A 15,867-nucleotide genomic window follows, 5' to 3' on the forward strand; every position below is an offset into this window, starting at 1 on the left:
CAAGGCAATGGGCATGACAGGAAGACAAATGCTAGGAGAACGTTACACCCCGATCGGTGCAGAGGCTCATGAGGATTGCATGATCTTCTTCCCCCCTAGGCAGACCAAACGAAGGAAGATAATGTTTTCTTCCATAGTTTTTGATGATGGCATAACAGTGTGTTTTCAAGACCTCTCAGGGACTGTAAAATTTGAATCAAATACTGCAAACGCCACCGATCTGAAGGAGGCTCAAATTTTCACACAAAGGTTGCCTTCACGGTCATCCAAGAGTGAGTCTTCAAGACAACAGATGCGCATAAATAATACATGGGCCATGGGTACGCAGTTCCTCGGTATTATGAACATTCTACGCAACATTTGACTTCATCTTTCTCTCATCTGCACCAGGGGTTTTCGAAGATGCGTATGGCGTACTCGCAGCGCCACTCAAGGGCACGCCAGTGGTGGGGCGCGTGGTTGACCCGGGTGGGGTAACTGCATTAGAAGGCGAGGTGCCAGAGTGCATCCCAAGATAACCTTCTGCTGTCTCACGTGCTTTGTCGACCTGCGGCTGTGCGGCAGCTTGTGCAGATGCAAGATACTGCTGAGCGGTTCCAACAGCAGAAGATGCCGACGTCTGCAAAGATGATATGACGTCACCTCCTGTCCTACTTGAAGTGGCTGGTCCAGCTGAAGATCGGGAATCCGTGCTGCCGTGAAGATAGTCCTACGAAAAGTATGGTCATTCCAGTACAGGGGCAACGTAAATCGTTATCTTACCTGAGCAGAAGTGACAATACTCTCCACCATTGTCTTTGCCTGGTCTAGATAACTTGCGCCGGCATCCTTAGCCATATGAACATCCCTCTGCCCTTCTGAGGCTGCGGCGTTCGTCTTCTGAGCCGTTGCGTTTTTGAGGACATCAAAGGCAGTACTAGTGTTACTCTCTCCTGTCAGATCAGGCCCCATTCCCTACAATTTGCATCTTGTAAGACAATCTCGCCGGGATAAGTGGTCACTTACCTGTGCAGCCTGAGCTGCCCTAGCTGCTGCTTGTTGAACGTGCTCTGCATTCTCTTCCACTTCGTGTGCAATACGGGAATTGGGTGCTTCAGTCTGGGCGTAAGCGGCTGTTGTCTCATGCCGAACTCTCCTACGAGCCTAGGGTCAGTGTCACACCTACTAGTAGGAATCTACATTAAAATTGCTCACTCGATGCCCTGAGACTCCTCAACATCAAAAAATGCTTCTTTGTTTTCTGTATTCGACATGGTTAATCGGTGTAGACTGTCGCATCGGTTTATTCTCTGTCTTATATGCCTGCGCACTCCATGACGTCATAGCTCTCCAGAGGAGCACCGTGATGACGTCGGCTCCAGTGCTTGTTCAACATCCCAATTACCTTGCTCTACCTTGCTCCACCTTGTATCGATAGGATGTGCGGATCGCACATTTTGCGCCAGGACTCGCAGCGAAACATTTCGCTCTAAGAACACCATTGCTCGCATTTGCAAGGGTCTTCCTGGAAGCGACATTTTTCGTTCTGAGCTTCCTTGGTCTAGATAGTTTCGTTGTCGATAAGGGGCTCCTGAGGCAGTCGCGGATGAGGCTTTCTCTACGCTACAGATTACCCATTCAGCCACTCTCACTTCCGGCACTTCCTCCTCGAAATTCCGTCACATCGCAAAGGCAAGGTCCAACTTGGGGTGACTTCAGAAGCTAGTTATTCATATACATGAAATGATATTGATCAGATATCAAGATAACTCCAACCGGGCTCCACAAATCTTGGATCTGGAATATTTGGCTATCCAGCTGCACTGTTCTTCACAGCATGTGCTTTTCTTGGGAGGCTTGTGGGTGCCAGTGTACACCACTTTCGTTCCCATCGCCACTCGGGCCGGTCACAAAGGTTTTCGCCACTGGGCTCGTACGATTTTCAGCTAATTCTGTCCAGAAATGCATATTTGAGCTTTTGTCGTTCGACTCTAAAGTTAGAGAACCGTGCCTAAGATTTGCAGCACTGACAGCTAGCGCTCACAGGGACTCGTGAACCACGGTGAATGATTAGCAGCTATGCATTGCGGATGCTAAATAAATTTGAACAGAAAGTGACGAAGGACGATAATGAATAAAGGAAACAAGAAAGGTTGCGGGTATACAGAGACTTCGCATGATCGTACAGGAGGAAAAAAATGAGAGAGATTCTGTCCGTGATCAATAAAACGTAGAACATGAAAAGAGAAAGTTCATAACAGATACGTAATACTTGGAACTCATTATATCCGACGTGTGGGCTCCTCTCGTGAGCTGATCTTCAGGAATCGAGCAAGCACCTCTTCCGAGCCACGTTTGAAGAGGTCTACGCCTCGAGCAGGATCCCAGACACGGGATGCTCGAGAAGGAGTACCAGGAGACCGCCCTTCGTACGGTGATGCAGGTCCTAGAGATGATGAAGTCGGGGATTCACTGGAGAACAGTCGAGAAGGGGACGACAGTGGACTCGATGTTGTACTCCTTCCTGCTCTCGGCGTTGTTTCGCCTGGCTGTCCGGGCGTCTGCGGAGGCGGTGTCCCCGGAGAACCCATCACAGCCGAAGGAATCATTCCATCAGTGTCTTCCGCTACAGCAGTAACGGAAAATCGCGGCGTTGACACTTGCGAGATAGCAGGGGACAACAAGCTACTCGGCTCAGCACCCGCAGCAACATCCATTGCGGGCGGCAACACCCTGAGACTTGATGAAGGGTGCCACTGCTTCTTCGTCGATCCGCTAGGCTTGCGCGCCCTCAATGACCGCTTTGCACCGACATCCTCCTCTGCAACAACCTGCACACTCTGGCTGCACATTTCCTTCACATCCGTCTGCACTCCAAATGATTGGTATTTCTTCCCAGCGGTTGCGATGCTAGAACTGCGAGATCGTACCTCTGTCACTGTCTGCTTGCCCTCGTCCTCATCGGAGTCCATCTCATCCTCTACATCACCATCATGACTGCTGGCTTCTGACTTCTCCTCCCAGGGTTTCTTTGGGTTTTCGAATGCGGTTGCTAGGGGAGTGGGCCCTGGAGGGCGCGCAAGCTTCGAAGCAAACTTGTGGATGCCAGGAACGGCATCCCACATATTCGCAGATGTCAATGATGGGAAACCTGCTAACGGCGAGGGCATCGGCTGGTGCGCTCCAAACTCCCTGCTCAGCTTGCGCTCAGGAGTAGATGGAAGTGCAGCAGAACGAGGCGGGGACTGTAAGAACATCAACCCTTGTGGGCGGGGCTCGCCTTCTGGGAATACACGTGCAGGAGCAACACGAGGGCGCTCCTCCCACGGGAAGACGCGTTTCACCTTGGTGCGGTCAGGGGTGGGCGGCGCGGTGCCACCCCCAGAGGAAGGCCCAGTGACATTGCGGTAGTGCCCCAGCTGGAGAAGCATCTGAGGAATCTCTGGTACAGGTGGTGGGCTGAAGAGTGTTTGAGGTGATGGGTCTGCCTGGACGGGGCTAACTTCTGTGCTCGTTGCATCTGTCTCAGAGGACGTGCTCGAGGACGACCTTGATGATGATGCAGGATCTTTGTTTCTGGTGGGAGAATCGTCCCAGGCATTCGGGAAATAAGTGTCTCTTGGAAGTGCGGAGGGAGTAGCAATCGTTTTTGGAGGCGCTTCGACCGCAGCATTCCATGAGAGAAGGGGTGGGGAAGTAGGGCGCGATCGCTCCATCCTTCGTTCTTGCAACGAAAGGGGCGACTTTGGTTGATTTCCGCGCACAACTGGTTTGGAGGGCGGGGAGACAAAGTGGAGGGGTGTTGGAGGGAGAGATAGCAGGCGCGCTTGTGGCGCAGGAGGCACCTCATCGATATTTGGAGTTGGCAATGTAGCCCATCTCACGGGTGAATCCAATGATAACGACACTATCTGTCGAACGGGTGTTGTGGGTTCAGCGACTGCCTCGCTGATGATCGAATCAGCAGGCTCAGTGGCAGACTGGTGAGGATCATTCTCCTCAGGTTTCTTCTGCTTCGGGAGGCGTGGCCTCATAAGATCCAAACGCCCCTCAAGGGGCATGCTCTTGTACTCGCCCTCTCCTTTCGATCGATCACTAGAACGGAAGCCCATCACACCCATGCCCTGAAGAGCCAAACGACGTAAGACGTCGAGACCAAGTGGACCTCCACTCGATGTGCCTGCAGACTCTACCCCTGCACGGGTATTCGTCTCATCTTCCCATGCAGAGACGTATTTGCTGACAGGAACCTCGAGATCCGATGAGATGGGTTTTGATCGAAAGTGCTTGTCATAAACACCATACCACCTATCGACGAGTGAACCATAATCGTAGGCTTGTTGAGGTTGCGTTGCTAGCTCTGACTCTGGAGACTGCTGTTCCATCTTCTCAGATGGTACTTGGGTGGAGGATCCTGGGGCGCGATAAGGAATGGAATGCCAAGGTTTATTAGGTCCGATGAAATGCACCACCGATATTTGGGAACCGAACCGTTCGTATGCAGGGGCATACCTGATGCGTAATAAGTATGTCATTAACCATACGGGCGAAAGAAGATATAATATTACTGACGTATAAGCAGCTGTAGGGGTCGTGTTGTAAGTGAAGCTAAGCCTATTCCAGTTGTCTCCCCTCCACTCGTTCAAGATACCTTGATCGCCGCCATCCCAACTTCCATTTGTTTTTAGAAGTTCTTGAAGCTCCTTGAACTTATCTTCACCAGGAGTAAGTACCATTACACCCGAGTTGAATATATCGGGCCATCCTACGTCAGGTACCGCAGAGAACTCGTGGTCAAGGTGGAACAGGTGGGACAGGGGGCGCAAGGGGAGAACATCCGCATCAAGGAATATTACCTTGAAGTACTGCGTGAGGCGGAATACGTGTAGTTTCGTTAGGACCGTATCAAGGTCTGGGCGTCCTGTTATCAAATGAACATGATATTAGCTTGGCTATTCCCACTGCGTGCGGAAAAGCTGGGTTGCTGATGGAGAAGCTTGGACACGATGTATTCATACCCCACATGTGGGGCGCAATATGGCACAATACAGTAACTGGCCTGGGAACTGTCAAAGATATTCCAACGGAGAAGTTTTTCGTGCCCTCAGCTGATGCCATTCAGACGCAACCCAGTCAACACGGCAACGACTCACCCAGTAGATATAGTCCAGCAGGATCGGACTGGCCTATGACCTCAACACCAATGACAATATCGTATGTTTTTCTAAGCAGTTTGATGGTGGTGATATCAAGGGTTTCTGGTGTGACCATGCACACTGTGTCGTACTTGACCTCATGAGGTTGAGTCTGATGCACATCCTTCAAAGCACCCAAAACGGCGAGTGCGCCTGGGAGATAGGAATCTGAAGTTACGAGAGTCACGAAAGCGAAATGAGTGGACATTGACGGCGGCAAGAAACGCCTTAAACGCGTCTGAGGGCCACAAGGACACGTCAGACGGTATAACTTAGTGGAACTAGGTGAAGGAAATAAAGATACCAACAGAGCTTATCGTAGGTGTGACGGTTGCTTTGGAGCCAAAACTTACAAGTTAAAATATTTACATAAATAGATTACAGACGTCATTTTCCTCCATCCAGCAGTTCGTTTACCAAACCCTAGCCTCGACCAAGTCTAGCCCAACTCCATGTACAAAACAAAGAATTCAGGGTTCCAAAAAGAAAGTAGGGCATGCACGAATAAGCTGGGCGATAGTCTATTCGTCTCGGTCCTTGTACATAAGACCCTGGCGCTCCTCATCCGCACCGTCCTGTTTATCGCCGGATGCCCTGCGCTCCCCACCATGCCGCTTCTTTGCGGCCGTCTCACCTTCATCGTCGCTTCCTATATCCTCGTCGCCAATCTCAAACACCACATGATCCTCCGCGAGCGCTTCGGGTTCTCGCCGTGAGTTGACGAGTGTGATTTCGTCATCTTCACGGGCAACCGTACGTCGTTGAAGCGTCTCGAGGTCATAATCCTCAGCATCTTCATCTTCTTGTGCGATTTCGTCGGACATGGCGAGGCGGCGGTTATTTTCCGATGGCCTCCAAAGGTACGCGATGCTCCAGAAGGAGAAAAAGTAGAGGAGAGCGAGGTAGCCATCGAGGAGCCACCAGCGGACTCTCCATGATTTTGCTGCATAATCTACAAACCACATGAGACGAATAACAAATTAACAAATAGATAATGACACACCTTCAGCTAGCCTATCAGAGAACGACACCGAAGAGATAACAAAAAATATGGCGATAATAGCCACAGTGGCAAGGAGGATATAATACAGGCGTTTGAACATCCTGAGTTTGTATCTTTGTTTCCGCACGGTTAGCTGCGTCATCGTACCTAAAACAGATACATGAGAAAGCATACAAGGTGAAAAGGGATTGGACAAACCATTTAACGAGTATAGGATCCACATGAGGAACCCACTCAGCGTGAATGCCAGTGGTATGATGAACATCAGGAGTATCAACGCTGACGTCGACTCGAGTTCCAGTTCAACTATACCCACGGCATAGAGTACTAGTGACGACGGTCATTACAACTCGTATATTTTTAAGATGCAAATTTACCCCCGAAGACAAAGTGCAGCCCTGCAAGGATCTGACACTTAAGCATCGTACGTCCCAGAGATTCACGGACGACGCTGAGCCCGAGCGACACAACGAGAAGCATGAAGAAGGAAAGAGCATTGCGTCCCGCATCCAGGATGGCAACTGCACAGGGTGAGCGACTGATAAGCTATTCCATTGATTGTCCGTACCAACAAATAGGAAGACGACGGACGCCGCGGTCCTCCCATGTGCGTTAAGGTATCGGTAGTATACTAGGCATGGTCAGCTCTGAGGTAATGTCATGAAAAAACGTCCTACCCCAATTTGCGACCATTTCGATGACAAGGAACACGACCAAGCTCGAGAGATAGTACTGGGATAAACATTAGATCGATCAAGGTGTCTAGAACATGACAAACCTGAATGGGCAATAGTTCCGTAACATGTTTGTAGCAGAGCCATGCCCACACAGAGCCTGCGATGGCATACACAAAGAACATGGCGAGGTAAAACTGGGCGTTGTGATTAGAGAAATGACAACGGACGACGTTTTCGGCTCACGTTAACTTTGGGATAGTCGGTAGCAGGAAGCATTCCATCAAAAGTGTTCCGGAAAAGAACGACGCCGTTGTATGTGGGATGAAACGGGACATCTGTAGGTGCCTGGCGGGCAGTAGGATTCAATACCGTGACAGGCACGATAGCTGCGACACATATAAGCCAGGGGAAGCAAGACAGTATAACTCGGACTTGCCTACGCAATAATATCCTTTCTTGCGGACTTGATACTGTATAGGTTGTGTATATGCAATGGTCTCGTATGGGCTTGGGTTTAGGGGGTCATTCGATTGCCGAGGACTGTGCTGAAGGTCTCGTGAACTCCGTCGCGAAGTAGGGCTACCCCCAGGACTGTCCCGCAACCCTGATGAATCAGAGGATGAGTCGCTGGTCTGGTTAAGGGTAACACTGGCAGTCCAGAAAGTAGTTTGGTTTACGGTGGTCCCGTCATCAGACCAGAATATGAATTTTCCGACATCCTCATATGCGCAGAGGCCGAGTCTGACCGCATCTGTTGTGCATACATAGATCGGCTGGGGATATTATTGAGCTCGGCGGCAAACCGCGTGGTAAGGGGTTGCTCACGGGTAGGGAGTCATCCGTCATGGATGTGGGGACACCGAGATACTTAACATCTTTCCATTCATAAATAACCATTGCTACCTGTCCTTGTGAAGAGCTTTCATCAAACGTGACTATGACACGTCGTGTAAGTATCTGGTGAACATATGTCCATGTGCTGCGCACCGTTGATGAAAGTGGACTGGCTAGCCCACATTCCCGAACATACTTGGCGGGAATAGTCCGAGCCCGAGAACTTCACCTCATATCCTGCTGCAAGGGAGCAAGCAGACAGGACACCGAGCGCGATCGCCTGCAGCTTCGAATTTTGGCGCATCCAGAAAGCGTTTGTTGTGGTTTGTTTCGTGAAGGCTTCTCGTCTTTGTCTTGTCCACGCCAATTACTGCGCTCAGTTTCAATAAGTAACCGGGAAGCACTGGTCTATATCATCAGCGGTGAACTCGAAAGTCAATAGCTGCTCACCACTGACCCCAAAATGCTCGGCGACGAAGAGGACGTTTTTGATAGTGTCACTTGGGAGTCACCTTCGGCACCCTATGACGCCGATCACACCGTCCAACCATCCGGCCCAGGTTTCAAGCAGAGCACGGCAGGGACAGAGGATGAACGAGGCCCACACGATCCAAAGTGGGAGGGTTATCTTATTGTCACCGTCAAGGATCCTGTAAAGGAGCTTGCAGAAACTAAAGACGCATACGTCTCCTACCTAGTCTCGGCAAAGGTACGTCGTAATATAATTGAAGCTCTTGTGCATATTTAAAATCATTTGCAGACCAATCTTCCAATATTCTCTACTCCTAATCCTTTCTCTCGTCGACGATTCCAGGACTTTGTATTTCTGCGAGACCACCTCGTAAAGGATTTCCCAGCATGCGTGGTACCCGCTCTCCCTGACAAGCACCGGTTAGGTATGTGTTGCCCCTTGTAAACTCGTTCTGGTCTGACAATGAACAGAATACCTGACGGGTGATCGCTTCAGCCCGGAGTTTATGGAACGCCGCAGACTAGAGTGCGTATGTGTGGCTTGCTGACTCGTCACCGCCTCATCTTTGACAGCCTTCACCGCTTCCTTGAACGGATATCCCGACACCCAACCCTACAACGTAGTACCCTCGTCCGTGCATTCTTCGAGTCAACAGAATGGGTATGTCTCTTCAATGCAGTCCAAACACCCCTGACGCCTTCCAGCACGTTCATATGCACCAACATCTCGCACACCCTCCAGGGCCAGAACCCACACCAGGACTCATCGATAACATCTCAGACACCCTTCTCAACGCGTTTGCACGAGTACGCAAGCCCGACGAACGCTTTCTCGACATGCGCGAGTCTGTCGACAAATTCGAGGATGGTCTTGTTATCTGCGAGCGCCTATGGAACCGTACCCGTGGTCGCACAAATGGTGAGCCTACTTTATACAAGCGTAAGGGAGTATCTGAGGCTGAACGAGGTGGCGGTCTCGCTCCTGGCGAAGATCTGACAGCGGACTATCACGATCTAGCGGTCGCCGTGCAGGGACTTGGTTTTTTGGAATCAGGGATTACGGATCCATTGAATCACTTCTCAAATACCCTGCTCGAATTCTCTGCATTACTCAGACATAAGGTATGGTGTCTCAATGATATCCGAGTTACCTACTCACCGCTTCTTTCCAGACTCAAACGACCACAGACCCTTTCCTCGTCCATCTTCATTCACTACTCACCTACTCACATGCAAACCGCGCGGTCTTGAAACTTCGTGATCAGAAGCAACTTGATTTTGAAGAATTATCGGATTACCTCTCTGGAGTAACACAGGAACGTGATCGGCTATCTGCCGTTATTTCAGGGCACGCAGGAAGTACCGGGCTGGGGCTGAGCGCATACTTAAAGGACAAAGTAGACTCACTCAGGGGCGCAGATGATGATCGGAGCCGAGTTGAGAAGATGAGAAAGTTGGATGTTAAGATTAAAGAGGTGCGTGTACCTGCTGTGATGCTCACGCTGCTTTTTTCCAACCTCGGGGTTAGCTGCAAGACGCCGTAACAACAGCACACGAGACATCAGATGCGTTCAGTGATGAGACTCTGCGAGAGCAGACGATATTCCAATACACGAAGGAAGCGGAGATGAAAGAAATGCTGGGCAACCTTGCAGAAGGTGAAATTGAATTTTATCAATCGGTATGTCATTTTTTCAAGCAGTCTAGTCCTCGAGTTTCATAATTTATTCAGGCGATGGAGGAGTGGGAACGAATTATACCTGTCATTCAACGTATACGGGTGGACGTTTAGTGTTCAGTACTAACCTGATCTAATATTTTCATATTCCGTTTTGCTGTCATCTCGCACGTCATGCAAGGACTTCGTTCGCAATGTATTACTAGTAGTTTATAGTAGATTATGATCAAGGATGTCAACTGGGAAGCTAGCTTTGGCGTTTCCTTCTCCTTCGATATCGTGCGCGGAATCATCTGGGTCCTTGGTGCGTTGAAGCTTTTGTTTTGATTCTTGAACTGCAAGAGAGATCTGTGGTACTGTGAATGACGAGACCGAATCTGACGTCGACGTAATATGCGTACATTGATGATACCTGTGTCCACTGCCCGAAGGAGGTGCAACTGGGCTTCTTCAGATGCCCCAGAGGTTGTGTGTTGACGATCTGCGGGTACCCATGGTGGGGGTTCCTGTCGAAAGCTAAACTTTCTGCCATTGACATCTGACCAGGATTCCTTACATTGTCCTTGGAAGCTGTGGGCACTGTATTTTCCTTCAGTTCAAGGACTACTGCAAATGAGGCCTCGTCTACCTCAGCTCAGGTGGGAAGTTTATTGTGAGACGAAGAGATGACCTTACCACCACTGGGAAGTTCGAGGAGCCCCAGTTGGGACTCGATCATATTCAATTTGATGAGAAAGGAGCGAAAATACTGGCCGAGTTTCGCGGAGGACATCGCGTTCTGCACGCTAGGTAGACGTCATTGCTTGCCTACGCAAGTGAAGGGTGCAGCGCACCTCGTATCTTTATCATAGGACTCGATCTGGATCATGTTGCGGACTGAAAAGATGAAGCGCTCAAGGGCAACTTGGTTCCTGTCCTTTATGACGACTACCACCTTGTCGACATTACCCTATTTTTATCGAAGACTTTACTGCAGGAGAAATGTGAAGCCGATACTAAAAGCTCACGAGTACAAGTTCATCAGAAACAGCCTTGATAGTGCCGGAGATGTACTCATTTAACGCGGGATGGCGAGACTGGAAGACGGGCGTGTCGTACTTCTTGCGTCGCACGAATAAATCTGCTGGGTATATTTGTCTGACGTAGAGGATAGTATGGATGGCGACTTCGACTGAATGTTGATTAGATGGTGGTCATGGGAGCGTTTAAAGAAGCTCACTGAATTCAGTGATCCCTTTCACCGCTTCTGTACTTTATCTCGTCAGAGATTTCTGAGGAACGCGGAGGTATGCGCTCAGGCTCACGATTCCAGGTGAGAGGTGTTTCTGACATGACCTGTGCTCGAGACCAGATTTTGATGATGCGTCTTGGAATCTGGTATCTTGGTTTAGTGTTTCTTTAGAACGAAAAACACTTCGATTCGATTCGTGTTTGTGGAATATATACAGGGGTTGGTGGCAAGTGGACGCGTAACCCAGACAAATGTTTCTAGTACTAATCACGTGGTCCATGGAATCGCGTCTCGAGACACGCGTATGATGTTCCCACAACTTTCCGTACCTAACTCACACTGAATTCGATTCACACTGCGTCCTTATTGTCCAACAACTTTCCGTACCTAACTCACACTGAATTCGATTCACACTGCGTCCTTATTGTCCAACAAACGATTAATGTAAAGACTACAAGGTCTCTCGTGATACGGGAATCGACAACTAATTAAGTTCCATCCCTGACACGACCAGTGGAGACAGTGTACAGGCGAGCTGCGATGTTCATGCTTTGCAATTCCTGGTGACAGTATGAAATCAGCAGAACTCTACCATCAATTAAAGGTGAATGCGAACCTGGAATAATAGTTTTGCAGCATAAGGAATATACAACTGCGAACACGCCGTCTTGTTTTTGCATGCACGACACTCGAAGCTTTGTTTTTTCTATTTCACGGATATCAGCAAACGGCGATTCATGACGTGGGAAGCACTTACAAGATTGGCGATTGCAGTGAGGCCGCATCTGAAAATTTGAAGTGAGCCCGCGAAACAAGATCAAACGAACCAAACGACTTACATATCACACACATGCAAACGGTAGGCATCACTAGCCTCAAACAAGCGCTCCTTCAGGAAGCCAGCGACACCATGCGAAATCATACAATCACGTTCCATCTCTCCGAAACGGAGACCACCGTCACGACTACGACCCTCCACCGGCTGCCGCGTCAAGATCTGCACGGGACCTCTCGCACGCGAATGGATCTTGTCATCTACCATGTGTTTGAGACGCTGGTAGTACGTGGGACCGAGATAGACCTGCGCTTGAAGCTTCCTCCCTGTGTGGCCATGGTACATGACCTCAAGACCACGAGACTGGTAGCCCTTCTGGCGCAGGAAGGTCGATACAGACTCGACCGTGAGATCAGTGAAGGGAGTTGCGTCACCCTCGTTACCGATCAACGTCGCCACCTTGGAGAGCAGACACTCGACCAAGTGACCGATGGTCATACGCGAAGGGATGGCATGAGGATTGATGACAATGTCAGGGACAATTCCCTCGGCAGTGAAAGGCATGTCTTCCTGTCGGTAAGTGATACCAATAGTTCCCTTCTGACCGTGACGAGACGCAAACTTGTCGCCAATCTGGGGAATACGCGTCGACCGAACACGAACTTTGACGAACTTCTGACCCTCCGAATTGGTCGTGATCAACACTTGATCAACGATACCATTTTCTGTGCTCTTCAATGGAGTCGAGACGTCTCGTCTCGTGTGCGTCCGAGTACGTTGTCCAAGTTCCTCGCTGTCAGGGGGGATGGGTGCAGTTTTGCCAATGATGATATCTTCCCCAGAGACACCGGTACCGGGAGCGATCAGGCCATCATCCTCAATTTTGTCGTACGTGCCATGCTTCATCCGCAACGTAGTATCACGAGTAGGTTTTTCGAACTCCTCCAGCTGCTGTACACCACTCTTCTTCTCCAGGTCCATGTAACTGCGGTAATATATACTCCGGAAGAGACCTCGGTCGATCGAACTCTGATTCATGATGACGGAATCTTCTTGGTTGTAGCCACTGTAACAGAGAATGGCAACAATGGCGTTTTGACCAGCAGGAAGCTCTCTGAATTTCAGGTACTCCATGGAGCGCGTAGTGGCGAGAGGCTTCTGAGGGTAATACAAGATATTGGCCATGGTGTCCATACGAACCAAGAAATTGGTGAGGTAGATTCCCATGGCTTGTTTACCCATGGCGGATTGATAGGTATTACGAGGAGACTACAGACGGTCAGCTTTCATTCACAGAAAAAGCGCACTACTCACCTGGTTGTGATCAGGGAAAGGAATGATACTCGCGCAGACACCAAGAATCATGCTTGGGTGAATTTCACAGTGAGTCCAAGTATGCGAATTGATCCCTGCCTTCAGCCGTGCAGCCGGGTCATAATCAGCGTCATTCTGGTGAGGATCGATTCCTGCTGACTGTAATCTGGAGTTCTCGAGGTCCTCCGGAGTCATACAGATCATTACAGTTTCTTCTTCCTCTGCGTCCAACAACTCGATAATCCCATTCTTAACCAGCTGCTCCCACTTAAACTCCTCTCCGTCATCCTCGCGATAACCCTGGTTCAACCATTTGATATGCTTCTTTTGAAGGGCGAGCTGTTGGTTCTCGACGATGAACAACGGTCGGCAGACACGACCAGCGTCCGTGTATAACCGCAGCTCCCGCTCACGGATGTCGCGAACAACAGAGACTTCAGGACTAATATCATCCTTCCTACGAAGCTTCTTAATCGTCTTCACGAGGTTTGCGGGGTCACGGTGAACACCCATCCAGACACCATTGACGAAGACCTTCGTACATGGGGTCGACGAATGCGCATTCTCCTCCAGTGACTCAAGACCCCATTCTTCCAAGAACTCGATGACGGGTGCAGAGTAAGAACCGACGGAAATACAAGACATGAGGGCAAGGTTCTTGACGAGACCACAAGCCTGCCCTTCGGGGGTTTCGGCAGGACATACCATACCCCAGTGCGTGTTGTGTAATTGACGAGGTTTAGCGATCTTGCCCTCCCGACCGAGAGGAGTATTGGTTCGACGCAAGTGGGAGAGAGTGGATGCGTATGTATACCTGTTCAACACCTGAGACACACCAGCCTTTGACGACATGGCCTTCTTTTGGTCACCCCAATTGCCAGTAGCGAGTGAATATTTGAGACCATTGGTGATTGTCTGATGCTTGACGGCTAGCGAGAGATTGAACTCCTTGTGCGTCTCCACACACTTTGAGATAATTATGAGCATAGGCAAATGCGCAATTCGACGAGGTGACGTACCTTCTGAAGATAACGGTATACATCTCTCGTCAATTTCTTGAACAGCATGCGGAACAGGCCAGCAAGTAGAGGACCAGCCAAGTCAAGACGTTTCTTCCCGAAATGATCACGATCATCCAGCTCTCTCCGTTCAAGAGCGGCAAGCAGTAGTCTGTGGATCATGTATCCGAAAAAGTAGGCCTTCTTTGACTCTGAGCCCTCCGACATGGAGACGTGAGGAAGCATCTCCTTCTGCAAGATTTCCTGAGCGTAACGAATACGCCGCTCTCGCGACAAACCGGTAGTGGTTCCACGGTTTCCGATGAAATCTAGAGCAACCTCGCGGTCTTGGATGACAAAACCGTCGTCGATACATGGCTTGAGCATTTCAAGCATCTGAGCGTCTTGCATGTCATAGCAGATGTGCTCCAGGATGTCTCGGTCAGAAATGACACCAAGAGCGCGGAAAACGACCCAAATGGGAATGTCGACACGAATGTAAGGGATGGTTGCTTTCATGACATTGCCCAACTTTGAAACTAAGATGAATAGAGAACCCAGGAAACATTGAGCTGTGCTTACCGATCGCTCCTGATTTCTGTGGAACATTTTGACTTGGAACTGACTGATAGTCTTACCACCTTTCTCCACAGCACTCCGAATCTCGGCCAAGAAGTTTATGGGTGATGGCTGTGCCTTGGCAAAGACATAGACATGGTTTGTCGCCATACGCTCTTGGGCGATGAGGACCTTCTCCGAGCCGTTGATGATGAAGTAACCTCCAGAATCATACGGGCACTCGTTCAAGTCGTACAGGTCCTGGTCTTGCAAGTCTCGAAGTATACAGAATGTCGAGCGGAGCATGATGGGGACCTGTACATCAAGCTAAGTCACGAGAACGACCTTTATTAACATGTAACACACCTTGCCAATCCAGACCTTCGTGGTATCTTCAGGTGCCTCGTGTCGCTCTGCCTCCCATAAAATCTCTCCGGGTGCCCCATCAGGATCTTCGCGCCCAAGAAGGACTCTCTTTTTCATCTCAATGTATAACGGGGCTGAATACGTCAAGTTCCGCAAACGGGCCTCCTGAGGAAAGACTGGAACTACAGATCCATCCGCTTCTGTGACAGTAGGTCGCGACAAGTAAATCTGGCCAAATTTGATCTCGTAGCGTCGCGTCATGTCCGTGTCATGGCCAGTATGTTGATCCGCCTGGTCGAGGATAAGATCTGCATTCTCATCCACGAGCTCTTGCATGGTGTTTTGTACAAACTCATCAAAGGAATCCAATTGCTGTCTGACGAGACCTTTTTGCTCGAAAAAGCTGGAAATGACGGTCCAACAATCTTCCTGCGTTATCTCTTCAAACTCCTCCTCATCTTCTTCCATGCCGTAGTTTGGATCATCATAATTGAGTGACGGCTGCGAGGGCTCAATTTCTGGAGAGAGAATGTCAGTCAGAACAAGGATGTGAAGGGAAAGTGAAGATACCTTGGCTCATGATTCAGACAGAGAAACGACAATACAGTGAGAGCTCTTGAACTTAGGACGCAAGTCCTAGTGATCGTAGCCAATGATAGGTCGACTTTTAATGCAGTTGGTAAAATTACAAGGCCAGGAGAGGGGGGATGATGAATTGGACGTCGACGTCGGTGAGCAAGACGCGTTAGTGAGCTTTGTTGACCGATGTTGTTTACAAATACTCGATT

At 49.7% G+C, this 15,867-nt stretch overlaps 6 protein-coding genes across 6 annotated transcripts; 1 reads left to right on the plus strand and 5 right to left on the minus strand.

Moving 5' to 3' along the window:
• Positions 1-231: 231 nt before the first annotated feature.
• Positions 232-951, minus strand: DEU56DRAFT_868029 (uncharacterized protein; the record flags this gene model as incomplete). The annotated part of the gene is made up of 3 exons (XM_041355458.1): positions 232-278; positions 418-709; positions 763-951. 3 exons carry the CDS (start codon positions 949-951, stop codon positions 232-234), a joined length of 528 nt encoding a protein of 175 aa, XP_041214824.1.
• A 938-nt stretch (positions 952-1,889) lies between these two features.
• Positions 1,890-5,382, minus strand: DEU56DRAFT_943444 (glycosyltransferase family 8 protein; the record flags this gene model as incomplete). The annotated part of the gene is made up of 3 exons (XM_041358964.1): positions 1,890-4,491; positions 4,552-4,900; positions 5,133-5,382. The coding sequence occupies 3 exons, from the start codon at positions 5,380-5,382 to the stop codon at positions 2,262-2,264; spliced, it is 2,829 nt and encodes a 942-aa protein (XP_041214825.1). The 3' UTR covers positions 1,890-2,261.
• A 96-nt stretch (positions 5,383-5,478) lies between these two features.
• On the minus strand, positions 5,479-8,013 carry DEU56DRAFT_768175 (lung seven transmembrane receptor-domain-containing protein). The gene is made up of 11 exons (XM_041351226.1): positions 7,842-8,013; positions 7,680-7,789; positions 7,291-7,627; positions 7,098-7,240; positions 6,956-7,048; positions 6,855-6,909; positions 6,746-6,808; positions 6,555-6,698; positions 6,376-6,504; positions 6,178-6,324; positions 5,479-6,126 (listed from the first exon to the last, which is right to left on the minus strand). Exons 1-11 carry the CDS (start codon positions 7,990-7,992, stop codon positions 5,696-5,698), a joined length of 1,803 nt encoding a protein of 600 aa, XP_041214826.1. The 5' UTR covers positions 7,993-8,013; the 3' UTR covers positions 5,479-5,695.
• DEU56DRAFT_315061 (uncharacterized protein) lies at positions 7,842-10,039 on the plus strand. The gene is made up of 8 exons (XM_041345609.1): positions 7,842-8,397; positions 8,449-8,584; positions 8,631-8,685; positions 8,733-8,820; positions 8,865-9,281; positions 9,332-9,634; positions 9,688-9,840; positions 9,892-10,039. Exons 1-8 carry the CDS (start codon positions 8,152-8,154, stop codon positions 9,949-9,951), a joined length of 1,458 nt encoding a protein of 485 aa, XP_041214827.1. The 5' UTR covers positions 7,842-8,151; the 3' UTR covers positions 9,952-10,039.
• An 8-nt stretch (positions 10,040-10,047) lies between these two features.
• DEU56DRAFT_906783 (DNA-binding protein) lies at positions 10,048-11,169 on the minus strand (the record flags this gene model as incomplete). Its single annotated transcript, XM_041356845.1, has 8 exons — positions 10,048-10,185; positions 10,239-10,343; positions 10,394-10,461; positions 10,513-10,622; positions 10,671-10,786; positions 10,845-11,008; positions 11,057-11,083; positions 11,142-11,169. 8 exons carry the CDS (start codon positions 11,167-11,169, stop codon positions 10,048-10,050), a joined length of 756 nt encoding a protein of 251 aa, XP_041214828.1.
• A 301-nt stretch (positions 11,170-11,470) lies between these two features.
• Positions 11,471-15,824, minus strand: DEU56DRAFT_768194 (DNA-directed RNA polymerase II subunit RPB2). Its single transcript, XM_041351227.1, has 8 exons — positions 15,080-15,824; positions 14,738-15,028; positions 14,177-14,686; positions 13,158-14,123; positions 11,908-13,112; positions 11,826-11,853; positions 11,685-11,774; positions 11,471-11,628 (listed from the first exon to the last, which is right to left on the minus strand). The coding sequence occupies exons 1-8, from the start codon at positions 15,545-15,547 to the stop codon at positions 11,557-11,559; spliced, it is 3,630 nt and encodes a 1,209-aa protein (XP_041214829.1). The 5' UTR covers positions 15,548-15,824; the 3' UTR covers positions 11,471-11,556.
• Positions 15,825-15,867: the final 43 nt, after the last annotated feature.

The sequence above is a fragment of the Suillus clintonianus genome, assembly GCF_016758775.1.
Source record: "Suillus clintonianus strain FC179 chromosome Unknown DEU56scaffold_3, whole genome shotgun sequence".
Taxonomy (NCBI): Eukaryota; Fungi; Basidiomycota; class Agaricomycetes; order Boletales; family Suillaceae; genus Suillus; species Suillus clintonianus.

Coding starts and splice junctions, on each gene's coding strand:
- DEU56DRAFT_768175 (XM_041351226.1), bottom strand. CDS start 7,992: ATGCGCCAAAATTCGAAGCTGCAGGCGATCGCGCTCGGTGTCCTGTCT. Junction 7,790..7,841: donor CCAGTCCACTTTCATCAACG/GTGCGCAGCACA, acceptor GACGTGTCATAG/TCACGTTTGATGAAAGCTCT. Junction 6,809..6,854: donor CGAAATGGTCGCAAATTGGG/GTAGGACGTTTT, acceptor GACCATGCCTAG/TATACTACCGATACCTTAAC.
- DEU56DRAFT_315061 (XM_041345609.1), top strand. CDS start 8,152: ATGCTCGGCGACGAAGAGGACGTTTTTGATAGTGTCACTTGGGAGTCA. Junction 8,398..8,448: donor CCTACCTAGTCTCGGCAAAG/GTACGTCGTAAT, acceptor AATCATTTGCAG/ACCAATCTTCCAATATTCTC. Junction 8,585..8,630: donor CCCTGACAAGCACCGGTTAG/GTATGTGTTGCC, acceptor GACAATGAACAG/AATACCTGACGGGTGATCGC.
- DEU56DRAFT_768194 (XM_041351227.1), bottom strand. CDS start 15,547: ATGGAAGAAGATGAGGAGGAGTTTGAAGAGATAACGCAGGAAGATTGT. Junction 14,124..14,176: donor TATACCGTTATCTTCAGAAG/GTACGTCACCTC, acceptor ATTATCTCAAAG/TGTGTGGAGACGCACAAGGA. Junction 11,775..11,825: donor TCACTGCAATCGCCAATCTT/GTAAGTGCTTCC, acceptor TCCGTGAAATAG/AAAAAACAAAGCTTCGAGTG.